The sequence below is a fragment of the Saccostrea cucullata genome, unplaced genomic scaffold (assembly GCF_032062105.1).
Source record: "Saccostrea cucullata isolate Sc308-1 unplaced genomic scaffold, CSIRO_AGI_Scuc_v1 ctg160, whole genome shotgun sequence".
Classification (NCBI taxonomy): Eukaryota; Metazoa; Mollusca; class Bivalvia; order Ostreida; family Ostreidae; genus Saccostrea; species Saccostrea cuccullata.
In genome coordinates this window covers 546,979-565,638 of record NW_026938254.1, presented here as the reverse complement: position 1 = coordinate 565,638, position 18,660 = coordinate 546,979, and the positions used below count along the sequence as shown (strand labels likewise).

The following is an 18,660-nucleotide window of genomic DNA, read 5'->3' as shown; positions in this document are numbered from 1 at the left end:
CTTTGAAAACACACAAAAATTAATATTCATTAGAAATCTGTTAGTGCACAGTAAATTTTAGTGGTCAGGGGCTCTTGCACCAAAGGCGCTAAAATTAGTAGTATGCCATATATTCTCGTTTTACAGTATTGATTTAATGTTTAGGCTTAGGCCATCTTTAAAAAATTGTTTGTTTGCCCTCTCCCAATCAACTGTACTTGTTTTAAAACTCTTTTGAACCTTCAAGAAGTTTTTTTTTTTCATTCTGAAATTTCCTTATTCCATTAATACATGTACGGTACTCTTAAATTGGTAAATTATTTTGGAAACAAATTTAAAATACACTGTATAATTGTCCTACCTACCAACCAATTATTTTATCCTCAGTCAGAAGAGGGCAAGCAAACAATTTTTTAAAGATGGCCTTACAAATAAAGCAGCTTTTATTTTCAAAAACAAATTCACTTACTTAATAAAAAGTAAAATTCAATGACAGTATTCAAAACATGATGTCATTGAGAGTTCTGTATAAAGTAACTCCTTCCTTATAACCTTCATATTTATCCAGAGGCTTGAATACCTGTTTTGAAGTATTTTATTTCCTTGATGCACAATGATGCATTGAAAAGAACACATCAGTTTTGTGAATAGGGTGTGATGTATATTTTTTGTTTTGTCCTAGTCAAAAGTCCGACAGTTTACTTAAAAAAAGGGAAAAAATGAAGAAGTTTAAATGACAACTGAGAATGTGAACACATTGCATTTCACTTCAATTAAATTTGAGGGGTGGGTGGGTGGGGGGGGGGGTCTGGGAGAGGGTTACAAAAAAGCTGGGCATGCAGTAAATTTCATGTAATATTGCATGAATTACTTTGCATGTTGTTAAACTGGCTAATGGTGTATGTTAATGTATGTCTGCTTGTTTGAAGGTGAATGGCATGAATAAAGTGTCACCTTGCATGCTGCAACTGACGAAGGTATTGTATTTAATGAGATGGTGTGAGGCTCTTGTGCATGCTTCCTTATTGAGATAACTTGTGTAGAGATATGTTCCAGACATGAAATTCCCCTCCTCACTTATGCCTGAAGAATCTTTATTAAAAAAAACTTTTCTTTAGTAATGATTCTTCATAGAATAATTTCTAGCAGACATATATTCTTTTTTTGTAAAATATCATGCCCAGTTGTCAGTGTGTTTTTGTTTCTACACATATGAGGTGTCATTTGAAGTGCTGCATTGTCTTGTAATGTTTTCATCCACTAGAAGCATATTTCTTAAGATTTTTTTTTGGTTTGAGTCTATCCAATAACAATTCTTAATTGGAATATTGTGTGGAGGACCACAATATACAGTAATCAACTAACTGCTCTTGTTAACATTAGCACCTTTTAATAATAACTTTTTGAACATTCAGTTCAGATGATAGAAAATCGGAAGATGCATATGATGTTCTGTACTAATGATGGGTGTTAAATAAGAATTTGAACACAACTGGCTATTACAGTGTCTGTGCAATACTCACACTTGTTTTTTGAGGTTGAACCCCCCCCCCTCCCACCACCACCACCACCACCCACCACACACACAGAGCATATTTTGTTTTTTAAAATGAATTGATTCCTTGAATTTCAGTTAGTTCCGAGTATACTACATTATTATAAACTTCTTCTGGATGATGAGCAAACAAGAATGGACAGAAAAATCATTTCAGAATGCCTTAGTTTATTGATCCCCAACCACCAAAGTTAAAGTATAACCTTGAAAGTGGGTATCACAACTGGCACCACAATTCTCTAAATCTTCACTAATAAAAATGTGATTGAATCTTTACAGTCATAAATTTCCTTTATTTTTGGATAATATGTATTATACGAGTCTGGTACATTATAATTTTCTAAAAGAGAAACATTGCAGCACTTTTAAAAATTTGCAGGAAGTTTATTTTTTTTTAGTTTGCTCAGGTTAATTCTAATTTTAAACTGGGATGTTATTCAGATGTATTATACATCATTTAACTACAAACAAGAAGAAGAGAGCCTTTTACAGATACTGTTTATCATTTGCTCCTAATTAAGATTATATCTCTTTGTCTTAAAAGGCATATGTTAAGTATATAATGAAGATCAATACATGTGCATTGCATGACGATCTGTCATGAGCATAGGCGGCTTTATGTTGAAGTAATTAACGGACTTTCTGAAAAGACCCTGCTATTGTATGTGGAACTGAAGACTTACTGACAATCAATAGATGGTGTTCTTACAGTTTTCTGTGCTAGTCTACTGGTATATTGTACTGTATTCATCATACTTAGTGTAAAAACCAATAGTTTCTATAGTAACTGCATGTCTCATCAAATCTAGCAGTTTCGTCATTTGATAGTATTACATTGAGATAGATGTTTCCTATCAGATTTCTTTGGCCTTAATCAATGATTAAGGGTTACTTAATTCAGTGTGCTGCTAGTAGGGCTTTGTGATGAGGGTGTTGGATTGATTGTCACAGCTAAGTAATCTCAGACTGCTGTAGATGTTCATAACACCTATAGCTGATACAGGTAACAGTGACAATACATGCATCAGAACGTATGGAATCTGTGTATCTCACAAAATTATAACAATGAATGTAAACTTTCATGTCAGAGAATGACAGACAAAAACAGAGACAATTGTTTTATTTAAGTCATATATATGCATGTAATATAAATTTGCATTACTGGTATATATCAATGAATAAGTTGTTTTGAATGTATTCAAATATATTCTTTTTTAATTAAACATTAGTTCAGCAAATAAAATACCAATCCTGTAGTTCTTACTGCACATTAACATATAAACATACTTAATATTTACATTGCTTCTTCCAAGTGTCATACTTGTACTATTAGCAATTGTCTACAGAACAAAATTGTTTCCTTGTTGAAGCAATCCTACCATATCAGATGAATGCTCTATATATATGCAGGGTGGTTTTAAGTGGTAATTGAAAGCACGTAATAAAACAAAAGATATGAGAAGTTGTACTGAAGGTCTCTTAATATTATTATTTCTACTATGCTGCACTAGACATGCACTTCAACAATTTCATCATTACTGCCTTAATCAACACTTGCTTGAAGTTGTATAGTTACTGTAATATATTTTAAACAAGGGCCATTAAAGTTACAATGCAACTGGATACAAAAAAATCACTTATCCTAGATCAATTCATATAATTTATTTGATTCCCCTTTGACTTTTTTATACACCAAAAAAAAAAAAAACAATTTATCCAAGACCCATTTTGATGGCTTGATGAAAATCTATCTGAATTTCATTGATTTTTTTTAAGAACTTATAAAAGAAAAATAAAGCAAATTTTGTGCAGTTTTCAATAAAGTTTAATGAGAATTTCACAGAATCTTTATTGTATAGTTCCATGATGTACTTCTATTTAATAATCTGATAAGACACGTATTTGGATTTCCCTTAGCATAACATGGACTCTGCTTTTATATTCTTATGGAAGCTTGGAAGGGGGGGTGTATCATTTTGTAAAGCTCATTATTTTTAAAATTTCTGGTGAGCAAAGCAATATGATAAGAGGTATCTTGTGCTTGGTCACAGGAATTGGAATACTTGTTCTTTTTAATGAGGAATTTCAGTTTTTAGAAAAATACATAAATAGTATTAATAACTCATGTTATTGATACAGTATGGGGTACCCACCATTCAAAAAGTTATGGTCAAAGCTCAAGTTGTTCAAAATTAAGTCATAATGAAAGTTCAAAGTCAAAAGGTAAAAAGTGTTGGTGTGACCAAAGAAAGGGCTGACCAAATGAAAATACTTGTGAAATATAAAAGCTCCAGCACCAACCTTCAAAAGTCAAGACCATGGATAATGTTTGGCAAAGTGTAACCATTTTTAATGTAGGTTATTCAAAAGTCAAGTTTAGCATGTTCAAATGTGTTGATACCTAAATAAAGACTCCTGCACTAGAAATACACTTATGTATAAAGCTTTATAGAAAATAAATTAAACCAGAAGGAGATCATTTTGAAAAATTGTTTACAGACAAGCAGTCAGACAATTGATGCATAACTATCACATAAACTCTATTTGATTTTGACCAGTAGAGCCAAATTTGAGAAAATATCCATGAATTATATCTATATGATGTTACTCTTCAGTGGACTATGTTTGTATTCAAAAAGAACAGTTTTTGCAATTTTTGTTTAATTTGAAACATGGAATCTACACTAATAAATATTATTTATTTTCATTTCTTATTTCAGTTTCCAGAGCATGGTTTCTACAGTCTAGTGGACAAAATTTTATTATTTAGACATGACAACACAAGTTCCAATATTCTACAAATCATCACCAGTCCAGCTGATGTCAAGGAGGGGTGCCTTGTGGAAGTGGTTCTATCAGGTACGACTCCCCCTACTCTTATGCACCATGTATACCTCTGAATTGATTCCTTAAGCAGGTTTAGCCATTGTACATGTATATAAACCCTGTCTAAACTTTTTAGCTTTTCAAGGGGGGTCAAATAATTTTTTTTCATTCAGGAATCTTTTAATGTCTTTATTCATGATATTTATTAATACAGTATAACTCATTTAGTACAAACACATAAAGAGTGAAAGAGGGTATAGCAAATGTTTTAGCGATTCTCTCAAAATTCTTAACAATTTCTTGTAAAATGTTACAAATATAACAAATATAGCAAATTAATGGTAATAGTAAAAACAATTAAATTAACATCTTTTATAGCAAATTTTCAAAATCTACTTTAATTTTTATGTGTTGATCTGTCACAATTTTGTAATAATATTTACATTTAAACCTATATTTTTTGGAAATCTTTTGAACTCCAAGAAATTTTTTTTTAAAAATTCAAATACTTTTCCTAGATGCATTAAGTGATCAAACTTCAATGAAAAAAATCTAAATTGCAATTTCATCATTGATACTTTCTAATTTTGTTACATGGATATAACATGGAAATAAAAAATTATGGATAGATTTTTTTCTAAGATTTAAAATAACTGGGTGAAAATATCCAATTCCAGATCAAAATGGTAGGAATGAGATTTACCCAATAAGAAATGATCTTTGGACTTATTTTGTTTTTAGCTCACCCCAAGGTAAAAACAAGTGAGCTTCTCTGATCACATTTTGTCCGGCATCCATCTGTTTGACATCCATGCATCATTCCCTCTGTTAACTTTTCACATTTTTGATTTCTCAAGAATCACTTGACCAATTCAGGGGTCTAGAATTACGCTTTCCCATTGCCCGGGGTGAGTAAAAATTTGTACGGGAAAGTACGATTGTGGGTTATGCTCACCCGCTCGGGAAAGTAAAAAATAAATGACGGTAGACTCATATGTTGTTGAAAGTTGTTCTTTTCACGAGATTTGATTGAAAATTGATTTGAATTAATTTACTTAGATAGTGAGTTGTGTGAAGTGGTATGAAGGGTTTCCCATCAAATCTAATGTACCTAATCACTACCGGAAATGCTTGTTTGCTGTATAAATGAAAAACTGAATACGGTACATTTTCGATTTTACGGAATTGATATGAACGTGATTTGAGGGCTATAACTCTTGAAGTTTAAATGATTAATGTTAGAAATAACGAAATAAATGTTATAATCCACTGAATTATAATTTTGACCTTAAAAATACAATTTAATATAGCATACAGTGTATTAATATATCTTTATCAAAAATACAATGCAATATAGAATATAAATATTTGTAGTATATCAGAGACATAAATAGCATAAATATTTTAATTGGGGGAAAAATATTCACATATTCAAACCATGGGGAAAATGTTAGCCTGTAAATGGATATATAAACATAATGTCAATAAAATCTTTATAAAACTTGATTGTTTCATGTTTTTGTTGGGCAAGTGATTTTTTTAGGTGGGCAAGTGAAATTTATTGTATCACTTGCCCTTGAGCAAGTGAGTTAAAAAAAAGTCTAGACCCCTGCAATTTCAATCAAACTTAATTGCCACAAAGTATCCTTGGGTAAAGGGGATTCAAGTCATTTTTAAAAAGTCTTTTATTCAAGAACCACTGGGTCAGAAAGTTAACTAATGTGGAAGATCCTCAAGTAGGGTATATTTAGGTATGTTCAACTCGTGATCCCCAGGGGTAGGGTGGGGCTTCAATTGATGATCAAAGTTTTACATAGGTATATATGGGGAAAATCTTGAAAAATTATCTTCTCAAGAACAACAAAGCCATAATTGGTCATATTTATGAGGAAGCATCCTCAGGTAGTGTAGATTCAGTTTTGTTCAAATCATGACCCCCAGGGATAGGGTTAGGCCACAATGGATGATCAAATTTTTACATTGGAATATCTTTTTCCTTAGTTGGTGTAGATTCAGTAGATTCAAGTTAATTCACATTGGTCATATTTATATGGAAGCATCATAAGGTAGTGTGAATACAATTTTGTTCAAATCATGACCCAATGAAAGTTGAAACTCATAGGGAAAAAAGCCACAGTAACACAAAGAATTATTTAAACATCCTTAGTTAGTGTAGATTCAAGTTAATTCAAATTAATTTTGTCATATTTATATGGAAGCATCATCAGGTAGTGTAGATACAATTTTGTTCAAATCATGAAACAATGAAAATTGAAACTCCCCCTGCGAAATGATCAAGAATAATTCTTGAACTTTTAAGAAAAGTTCATGAATTATATTCTTGAATCAGCTCATGAATTGTTCATGAAGATCCCATGAAGTTAAAATTGGACACTCATGATTTCATGGATTTTATTCATGAAAACCAAGTTCAAGAATATTCAAGAATTATTTGTTGTTCATGAACAAACTTGGATTTTTTAAATGCCTGCAAAATGATCAAGAATAATTCTTGAACTTTCAAGAAAAGTTAATGAATTATATTCATGAACTTTCAAGAAAAGTTCATGAATGATATTAACTGGTTCAATGCATTTTCATGAACTATTCATGAATAATTTGTAAAAGTTATTTAGGAATGTTCATGAACTATTCATGAATGTTCTTGCTTTTAGTAAAAAAAGATTTAATAAGTTATGCAAAATGAAAAACTGTAAATTAAAGAAAATATTTTAATAGCATCTTGAAAGATTTCACAGAATTTTTGTTTTCCAATCATGGTAACAAAATCTTTGTTCAAATAAACAACTCTGATAAGTGATAACGATAATAAATAAATTATGTAGTTCATTCCTAATAAATTATGAAAAATTTCAATTCAAACGCGACTCTTTGCAGAATCCTTAACCTTACTTGGTCAAGAGGAGAGTGGGTTCCTTATTCAGCGTATTTCAAAGTGTATGCCTAAAATGGAATGATTTTTAATCCAAGTCTCACTGTCTGGCAGAAAAGTGTGTTCAGCAATTAGGGCATCAGCTAAAAGGGCTTTCAAGGATTTTGAGCAGAGGTGGTCAAATAAAAAAATCTTATTGGCTTTCCCTCTGGAATTTTCAGAATTTCATCACTTGGATCCTTTGATCGATTACGATTCATATTTTCATTCCTTTCTTTTGTTTTTTTTTCAAGAGCCTGGATTTTTTATATTCTTTTTTTTTTTTGGTAGCCAGAGTTTTTTAATCTTCTGATCTCAACTCATCAACATTATCTGTGAACTGCTTCTCTATTCCCTACAAGAACAAAGATTTTCTGAAAATGCTCATAAATGTGAAAACTTAAGACTTGCACATTTGTTTCATTTAATTCTGCATCATAGGCACTGCCATATTTTAAAGCATTCCGAGCGGGAGTTTAGCCTGTTTCCCTTGCCCGCCATGTTCAAGATGTTATAGGTGAACAGGATGAATGTTTCAATCTTTAATTATTAAATGTAACGTAATTTGGTTGGATCCTTACTCATAACAAAGTTTGACAAAATTTTCATCAAAAAGGATATAACTGAACTCTTACAAACAGACAGTAACATCTTGACAAATATCTCACAGATACAGCGATTGCATCTTTTTTTGTAACTCACCACTAATATCTGCAGTTATGAAGTAAATTGATCCTATGGATATTCCTTCTTCGTATTCTGTTATTTTCTTCAAAGGCTGACAAAGAATGACTACGCTAATAATCCTCCCACTCTACCGATTCACTTTCCAACGTCTCGCGCGTTTCAAAGTTTGCGCCTTTTAAAAAGTGTCATGCAGAGCTAATTAAGAAATAGTTTCGAATTGCCAAGATTTTTGTTAAACAAAAAATAACAAACACTATCTGAATGATTTTTCAGAGAAATTAATTTTTTAAAATTAATATAAGTTATATCATTTATTGAATTGGATTTTTTTTTTACATTATACCTGTAGAGCCATAGTTTCGTATTCAAGTATGGCCGCCTCCATATCAGAGGACAACAAATATCCCTTGGAACCACTCTCCCTCAAACTGAGTACCCTGAGCTATGAAAGTGTATAGGAGAATAGACTACAAAATACGAATGTGGTTCATGTCGTAGCTTCTTCACAACCATGCAGCCTGTGCTGTATCATTTACACACGATGGACAGAAATGTGACATTATAACAGCATCAAAATATAAAGCTTTTCGACCCAAGAATGGTACGGTACAGTACGGACAAGAGATATCATTTTTTAGTTGTCAATAAATTTACGATACGTTTTTACGAAGATTATGAAATTTTTCCTAGACTGTAAGTCTGTTTCATTTTCTTACAACTTGTTAAAAGTTTGACAAATAGAGAAAATTCGGTCGAACAAAGTTGTGTCGTGAAAAATGAGATAATTTAAAGCACAATATTAATATAGCTGGCAAATTTAAATGATGAAGAAACATTAGTAATTCAATATGAGAATAAAATGCTGTCAATATTGATGCAGTGTTCTTTTTAAATTACGATCATAATTTAATTATAATCTCCCTTCTAGACAGTTCATAACAGAGTTTTATTATCCTGAAGAATCTAAGTTATCAATTACATAGAGTAGAAAATAGTGATTTTAACCTCTTATGTTCCCCTACTCGGCTCTGATCCCATACTTTCAAAATCAAAACAAAAGCATGTTATTAATTAAATCAGGGGCTTGTTCAACAATTGCATCTGCATGCAAAAGTTGTATTATGGGAGTAATGAGTGATTTCTGGCGATCGTTTGTGACAATTATTTTTACATTTTTAGTCTTCATAAAAATTCATGTACATTCATTACCTTGAACAACTAAGTTTTTTTCTTTAAACTGAAAATTACCAATATTCATGTTTGTTCATCATTTGTTCATGAACTATGAATTATGAATGTTTTCTTGAATTTTATTCATGAACTACTTTTATGAACCTGTTAAGAATCCTTTAAGAACCATTCATGAACAATTATGAACAACTCATAAAGGTTCTTAAAATCATGAATATCATTTCGCAGGGGTCATAGAAAAAAAAGCCATGGTAACTCAAAGAATTATAAACATCCTAGTGTAGATTCAAGTTAATTCAAATTAATTTTGTATTATTTATATGGAAGCATCATCAGGTAGTGTAGATACAATTTTGTTCAATTCATGACCCAACGAAAGTTGAAACTCATAGGGAAAAAAGCCACAGTAACTCAAAGAATAATGTAAACATCCTTAAATAGTGTCGACTCATGTTAATTCACAATGTACCACCACCCCACCCAGCCTTTTAGGGATTCGCAATATGAATTTAAGCTTTTCAATACTGGATTGATTTGGGGGGCCTCTTGCTTAAATATCTGAGTAAATAGAACCATTATGAGACAAATTTACTTTTATTCGGTATTGACTTTTCCCCAAGTAATGCTTCATATAGCATTAAAAATATGAAAAAACAATAAATGTGACAATCAAATCCTTAATATATAAAAAAGAAGTTACCATAGCAAATATTGGCAAGAGAAAAAGTTAATTGTATTCCTAAGCTGTAATACCTTCTGGTTTATGTGGGTGTGATCAATTCTTGGTGACTTGAGGATTAGCTACAGATTAGAATTTATTCTCACTCTTTAGTCTCTAGATGCATGTACAAGTTGTTAATACTTCTTGTGTTACAGCTGTCATCATTGAGTTGAGAATTTTTTTTTTTTATAATTAAATTCAGAGAATTCTGAGTTCAAGAGAGTCAGAGTGTAGGAGTATTGTTTTAGTTGTGACTTTCTATTTGTCCAACCAAACCTTACAGTATACTGTCTGCATCTTATCTTTAAACAAAATATCTTGCATTCAGTTGATTGTCCAGTAAATTCCTATTCCTGTATCCAGTCCAGATTATGTAAAATTAAAATGTCTTGTATCCAGTCAATTTTATATAAGAAATAAATAAAAAGGTTAAAAAGTTCTCTGGGAAATGAGCCTAATTGGTTAATTCCTGTGAAGAGTGTTCTTCCTCACATGACCTTTGACCTGTTGTCCTGTGATGTCCAATCCAAGGTTGATGACTCAGTGCTCATTGCTGGAGTAGGTTCCTGATGACTAAGTGCTGAAATAGGTTTCTAATTACTCAGTGCTGGAGTAGGTTCCTGATATTTCAGTGCTGGAGTAAGTTCCTGATGACTCAGTGCTGGAGTAGGTTCCTGATGACTCAGTGCTGGAGTAGGTTCCTGATGACTCAGTGCTGGAGTAGGTTCCTGACGACTCAGTGCTAGAGTAGGTTCCAGATGACTCATTGCTAGAGTAGGTTCCTGATGACTAAGTGCTAGAATAGGTTCCTAATGACTCAGTGCTAGAGAAGGTTCCTGACGACTCAGTGCTAGAGTAGGTTCCAGATGACTCAGTGCTAGAGTAGGTTCCTGATGACTAAGGGCTAGAGTAGGTTCCTAATGACTCAGTGCTAGAGAAGGTTCCTGATGACTCAGTGCTAGAGTAGGTTCCTGATGACTCAGTGCTGAAATAGATTCCTGATGACTCTGTGCTGAAATAGATTCCTGATGACTCAGTGCTCAGTGCTGGAGTAGGTTCCTGATGACTAAGTGCTGAAATAGGTTCCTGATGACTCAGTGCTCAGTCCTGGAGTAGGTTCCTTATGACTCAGTGTTGGAGTAGATTCCTGGTATTTCAGTGCTATAGTAGGTTCCTGATGACTCTGTGTTGAAATAGGTTCCTGATGACACAGTGCTCAGTGCTGGAGTAGGTTCCTGATGACTAAGTGCTGAAATAGGTTCCTAATGACTCACTGCTAGAGTAAGTTCCTGATATTTCAGTGCTGAAATAGATTCCTGATATTTCAGTGCCAGAATAGGTTCTTGATGACTTAGTGCTGGAGTAGGTTCCTGATGACTCAGTGCTAGAGTAGGTTCCTGATGACTCAGTGCTGGAATAGGTTCCTGATGACTCAGTGCTGGAGTAGGTTCCTGATGACTCAGTGCTAGAGTAGGTTCCTGATAACTCAGTGCTAGAGTAGGTTCCTGATGACTAAGTGCTGGAGTAGGTTCCTGATGACTCAGTGCTGGAGTAGGTTGCTGATGACTCAGTGCTGGAGTAGGTTCCTGATGACTCAGTGCTAGAGTAGGTTCCTGATAACTCAGTGCTGAGATAGATTCCTGATGACTCTGTGCTGAAATAGATTCCTGATGACTCTGTGCTCAGTGTTGGAGTAGATTCCTGATGACTAAGTGCTGAAATAGGTTCCAAATGACTCAGAGCTGGAGTAGGTTCCTGATATTTCAGTGCTGGAGTAGGTTCCTGATATTTCAGTGCCTGAGTAGGTTCTTGATGACTTTTTACTGAATTAGGTTCCTGGTGACTCAGTGCTGGAGTAGGTTCCTGATGACTCAGTGCTAGAGTAGATTCCTGATGACTCAGTGCTGAAGTAGGTTCCTAATGACTCAGTGCTGGAGTAGGTTCCTGGTATTTCAGTGCCTAAGTAGGTTCTTGATGACTTATTGCTGAATTAGGTTCCTGGTGATGCAGTGCTGGAGTAGGTTCCTGATGACTCAGTGCTAGAGTAGGTTTCTGATGACTCAGTGCTGAAGTAGGTTCCCTATGACTTAGTGATGGAGTAGGTTCCTGATATTTCAGTGCTAGAGGTTCCTGATGACTCTGTGGTGAAATAGGTTCCAGATGACTCAGTGCTCAGTGCTGGAGTAGGTTCCTGATGACTAAGTGCTGAAATAGGTTCCTAATGACTCAGTGCTGGAGTAGGTTCCCTATGACTCAGTGCTTGAGTAGGTTCCTGATATTTCAGTGCCAGAGTAGGTACCTGATGACTCAGTGCTGAATTAAGTTCCTGATTACTCAGTGCTAGAGTAGGTTCCTAATGACTCAGTGCTGGAGTAGGTTCCTGATGACTCAGTGCTGGAGTAGGTTCCTGATGACTCAGTGCTGGTGTAGGTTCCTAATTACTCAGTGCTGAATTAGGTTCCTGATGACTCAGTGCTGGAGTAGGTTCCTGATGACTAAGTGCTGAAATAGGTTCCTAATGACTCAGTGCTGGAGTAGGTTCCTGATGACTCAGTGCTGGAGTAGGTTCATAATGGCTCAGTGCTGAAATAGGTTCCTGATGACTCAGTGCTAGAATAGGTTCATGATGACTAAGTGCTAGAGTAGTGTGACAAATGTAGTGAAAGCGATATTATAATCATGAAGTTTTAACCGTATTACTTGAAATACATTTTTTTTGTACATTGTGTTTGGTACGACCCCCGATTTCTGTCAGATGATGTGTATTGCCGCATACGTTTATTTTCTTTGCTTTTCAAGATTTTAATGTTGTTATGATGTTAAATTTATTGTTATCTATAGCTTCCTATATTGTATACATGATCACATAATTAAAACGGTGTTTGTTTAGCGATTATTTGGTAAATTGTTACCTGGTATGTTTTCTCTTTCGCCGCATGGTTTGTTATTCCGGAAGTGCTGTTTCCCATAATGCATTTTTCTTAAAATGTTGAAAGTTGTAAGTGGCGATTTATTTAATTAATTGTATGTCAATCTTCTTTAAGTATTACGAAAGTTATTTTGTTTATAAAGTAGTTATAAAATTTTACTTGTTTCTATTTTATGGTGAAACATGTACACAACTTTTTGTTGTCGTGGGAATAAGGTTATCGCATATCGCTTGTGATTGGTTGATGATCAGGTGCGCGATATTTCTGATTAGTTATCGTATTTTACGTCATTTCGTAGTATTTCATGACGTATATATAGTAAGAACAAGAGTTGCAGCGTACAGCCAGCAGATTACACCACTGTATCCAGCTGTGTGTTTAATTTAGTTCTTTGGGTTAAATAATTTGATAGTATTAAGTGGTGTTGGGGAAAACTTTATTCAGAGATTGAATAATATTTATTTACCAGTATACTACTGGTGTAGATTTTCATGATTACTGGTTCATTACCAGTTTAGGATTAAACTTAGGATTTTAATAGGTCTAAGAGAGTTAGACTTGCACATGAAATATTTAATTACTGGATAAGACTCCAGTTATAGAGGTTTTTATGAGTTTGTGAAACACCAGAGATTTTGTGAAATGTTGAACAGTATTGTTTTGTTTCTGTTCCTGTAAAATAAATTTATAAACTCTGAATTGAGTTCTTGACTTGTTGAAGACAGTCCAGTTAGCACATCTGCACGTTACAAGTAGGTTCCTAATGACTCGGTGCTGAATTAGGTTCCTGATGACTAAGTGCTGGTGTAGGTTCCTAATAACTCAGTGCTGGAGTAGGTTCCTGATGACTCAGTGCTGGTGTAGGTTCCTAATGACTCAGTGCTGATGTAGGTTCCTAAAGACTCAGTGCTAGAGTAGGTTCCTAATGACTAAGTGCTAGAGTAGGTTCCTAATGACTCAGTGCTGGAGTAGGTTCCTAATGACTCAGTGCTAGAGTAGGTTCCTAATGACTTAGTGCTGGAGTAGGTTTCTGATGACTCAGTGCTAGAGTAGGTTCCTAATGACTCAGTGCTAGAGTAGGTTCCTAATGACTCAGTGCTGGAGTAGGTTCCTAATGACTCAGTGCTGGTGTAGGTTCCTGATGACTCAGTGCTAGAGTAGGTTCCTGATGACTCTGTGCTAGAGTAGGTTCCTGATGACTAAGTGCTGGAGTAGGTTCCTGATGATTCAGTGCTGGAGTAGGTTCCTGATGACTCAGTGCTTGAGTAGGTTCCTGATGACTCAGTGCTAGAGTAGGTTCCTAATGTTTAAGTGCTGGTGTAGGTTCCTAATGACTCAGTGCTAGAGTAGGTTCCTAATGACTTAGTGCTAGAGTAGGTTCCTAATGACTCAGTGCTGGAGTAGGTTCATGATGACTTTTCTAATAGTGAATCTGACTGAATCAAAATACTGTTCAAATTGAGATAATTTACTGTGAAGAACTTTAAATGAGGTTTGTATGAAAAGCAGCATTAATTTGATTTAAAATATATGCGTAGGTACCGTAACCCAAATGGTGACAAAGTAGAACTTTTACCAATTTCTTATTATTGTTCACACAAACTATAACCAAGTTTGCTGACATATTGACAGCATTGTCTAAGTAATCAGTTATAGTATACAACTTTACTTCTTTTAATTCATTCCAGCAGAGCTACAGTCTTTCAGAATTTTAGTTTGCAATTGTACCATGCAATGTAGATTCAAGTTTATATGAATAACAGTTGGGTTGCACAATAGCAGTCCAAAGTATTGTTAAATGAATGGGAATATTTTGGGATAAAATACCATTTCTTTCTATACAAGGTAGGCTTAAGTTAAATATCAATTTTATAGTTGATCAACCTCAACCTATTGAGGTGCATATTCAAGTTTCTTCCTATCAGGGAAAAGCCTGGGAACACATAGATTCAAAATTAAAAAAAAAAAAATTAATCTTATGATTTATCAAGTACAAAAAAAAGTAGTTGTTCTCCCACACTTTGCTATATAATCTATCACAGTGGACATAATATTGGCGATTTCGAAGCCAATGTGAACAAGACCTCTACCAATCTATACTTCTCTTGCGTCATTTCACCATGTAGAGTTGTGATAGATTAAGTGTGGTTAAATGATTCTAAATAATCATATGTCTATCAAAGGAGGGTAGATCTAGAGGACAATATTGGCAGATTTTATTGACTTAAATCAGTACGTTTCATTAAAATGTCAGTTACACAGAAACTGATGAGGCCAAGTATATAGTACTAGGATTGGCACATGCAGAAGCGCTGCTGATTTCATGAAAATATTGGATGTCACTAAGTTACGATTTGATGGTTTATTTTTTCACTCAGTCTTGATAGTTTTATTTGTTTGTTCACGGTGTAACGCTGTCTTACATGAACTAGAGTGTCAAGGTTCAAGTTTGAAGGATTAAACCATCCTATTTCTGGAGACGTTCTCTGAATGAAAATGGATAATTGCAGCTCGGATTTTGACCAGAACTTTGATTACAATGATTCCGAGAATTGGGACAGTGGTGTATATGCATATAAACTCTTTCATGCATGTAAGTCAAATCTGAATTTTCATTGCTGCACTTATTGCTATTTACGAAAATTAAGTATTATCTGTATTAAACACATTCATTCTAAAAATATATTTCATAGTCAATACAAACCTTGTTATTGAAGTTCTTGAGGAGAAAGAGATTGGACTTGCATGGAGATATCCAAGTATTCGTCTTTGTCCTGTTAACTTGCTTTGACATATCCTTAGTACCGTTTAATCCCTATTAACCTCCCCTGTCCCTTTAATCAACCCCTTGGGCCTTTTTCAATTTTTAGGAAATAAGGGCCCCTTGTACAGTGATTAAAATAATCTTAAATGGTATCAAAAGTATGTCATATTTTGAAGAAAGTTAAAATAAAAGTATATCTATTTAATCATTGCATTTATCAGATATTTTTCTCAATATTAAACAGTAATGCCATCATTTGAAAGCATCTTCAGACATAGTGTAAATTCTAGTTTTTAATTGTTCTCCATGTGTAGGGAGGGGCCACAGTAGATTGATTGATTGTACATTGTTTAACAACCCTCTCAAGAATTTTTCACTCATATGGAGATGCCACCAATTGCTGCTGGAGAGCTGCAAATTTTGTCCTATACATGGCACTCAGGGCCATTGAGCAGGGAGGGATCTTTTTAATGCTAGCAATAACTGCGACTCGGGACCTCGGTTTATTCAAAGGACCGGTCTCCGTGTCCCACAGTGGGATCATACCCACAACGTAAGGATCAACTCCTTACTTTGCGACTCGAGAGCTGATTCTCTAACCACTGTGCCATTGCTGGTGACATCACAGTTCAAAATCAACATAAAAGAATATTGAAAAAAACTCTAAAGTGCTGATAAGGGAAAGCAATATGGAAGCTTCTTAAGAATAATTATGTGTGAACAAATCAATTATATTTTAAGTTTTTCAATACTGAACTGATTTCTGCTTTTTCCTGGCCATTGTGCTCAGATGAACAAGATGGCCCATGGACCTCTTGTGGTTTTGCCATGGTTCCTTTAAAAAGAACATGTGAAATTCTTTCAAAATGCCACACCTACTGCAGTTTTAGTCAGATGGCCATAAATCTTTCCACACAGAGAGACTAATCAAAGGATCATTATTCTGACTACTTCAGTTGTCTTCATTTACAAGGCAAGTCCAAGTGCTGAGGAAGAAGGGAAAACTAGTAGAGCTACAGTTTTGTCTGAGACTTCAGGTTTCCTTAAACATGTACATAATTCCCTATTGAGGGGGCAAAGAAATTCTTATGAGAAACTGGCCAAAGGATAGCAAATTAAAATATTTTTAAAAAATGCATACAATTGCAGGGGAAAAGATGTTCAAAATATTTATTGGAACCTTTAAAGGGAAGGTTTCAATGCTGCAAATTCAGTGTAGGAGCTGTCACAGGAAATAATTTTTAAATCAGTCAGGTATCCTGTAACATTAAACACAACTGTATCAAACTGACTATGACTATGTCTAGAGGGAACAAAAATGCAGACAGGCCGGTTCATCACCTAAATGAACTTACAGTTTATTTCATTCGATCTCTTCTCAGTCTATAGATATGAACACATTTGTACCTACTGTGTAGTTTAATGTAAAGAGACAAGTTAATTCAGCTTTAGTTATGATACATTAGATATATCAAATGGTTAATTAAATGACAATGCTGAAAGAAACTTGAATTGCATAGCTTATTTTACTAGATTTTTGGAGAAAGGGAATTATGTCTGGCAAACTAGTGCATGTACAGTTCACACCTGTAAATAAGTGATGGAAACATGACACTGTCTTATCAAGGTATGTCTAATAAAGGTTAAAATTCACATATCAGGTGCAGACATGAATTTATTTCCTCCAACAGGCAAAAGTGCAGGGTTATTATATAAGTATAAGGAAGCTAATTTAACTTCATTTTACAGTTAAAGTGGTGTGTGTTATTTTTCTAAAAGGTTGTGGATGAGCCCCACTAACTTTGCAGATGAAGACAGCACTGTATAATAATTCCTATTCTACATCATTTTGTGCATCTTTTTTTAATATGTAGAAAATCATATAGACGAAGAAAATGACCTTAAAAGAACGAGATTTTAGATTCCAAATCTAGCACTGACATCCCTCTTTCCGTCCATACTTTGGAAGCACACATGCTAATTAAACTTGTACATTTCATTGCAAATAACGTATACTTGGGAATATTACACATGCTTAACTTGTACATTTCATTGTAATTAAGGAAAGTATGGTGACTGTTTAAAACGCATTTGATTAAAACTAATGTGATTAATAAAATAAGTCATAAAGTTCCTGATTAAACTAATTAATTATTTTTTAAGGTTTATTTTTTCCTGTAATGGTTGCATGCAGTAATAAAAATACATGGCTATCTTAGTCTTAATCTTCTGTAGAATTTTGGCATCCGTATTCATGAATTTTATGTTCACTTGATATATTTCTGTTGTGTAAATTCACAGTAACAGTCTAAACCTATACCTTGAAGGAAAATCTCACGCAAATCATGACCAATGATGTCACCTGACTTCAAACAAAAAAAAAAATGAATTCCACAAATCAGCTAGTCACGTAGGTTTCTCAAGTGGCTGTACATAGTGCCTAACTTTTCACTAGTGGACATGGATAGATGGATTATTCTTTATTGATCTTATGAGATTGACAAAATCAATTAGTGTTATGTAGGACAGGAGGAAGGAAGGATACGCCCACTATATTGCCAGAAGGTATCTCCGATTCAGATTCATTAAAACGGCATTTCCTCATCATCTTGTGTATATATAAGCTCATTTTGTCTTTTGTCACACAAATTATGTGCACACATACATAAAAAATATTAATGATAAATTAAGATATAATGGCTTTCAATGTATTGAAAATAGAATACAATATTTTTTATATTGCTACATTTCATTATTTAGAGGGTCAGAATTTTGATTACACTGTATATTTATTAATGTACTAGCTGACATGCATCTCTAACTTGGTGTTTTTGGTCTATTTTAAACAGTTATATACAGTTTTATACAGTTAATAATGTGCTGGAATAGAAAAGTAAAGGGTTTTAATTTTAAACATCTAATTCTCAATTCTTTTATAATGAAGCATTTGATGTAAAAGGTAAAAAGATTGCAGTGTGATGTGTGCTTATGTTACTAAGGGCCCAGACATTCCATCATCAAAGTAAATCGCACTGTCTGGGGTCAGCCCAGTATATCGTTAGCTCCTGTCTACTG

At 34.0% G+C, this 18,660-nt stretch overlaps 1 protein-coding gene across 2 annotated transcripts in view; it reads left to right on the top strand.

Moving 5' to 3' along the window:
- The window catches only part of LOC134249805 (serine/threonine-protein kinase D3-like), a 49,238-nt gene that overhangs the window by 6,480 nt on the left and 24,098 nt on the right, over nt 1–18,660 (top strand). For both annotated transcript variants that reach the window (XM_062732171.1, XM_062732172.1), the window contains exon 2: nt 4,255–4,393. In XM_062732171.1, coding sequence (XP_062588155.1) covers nt 4,255–4,393 — 139 coding nt within the window. The remainder of the gene's footprint in view (nt 1–4,254; nt 4,394–18,660) is intronic.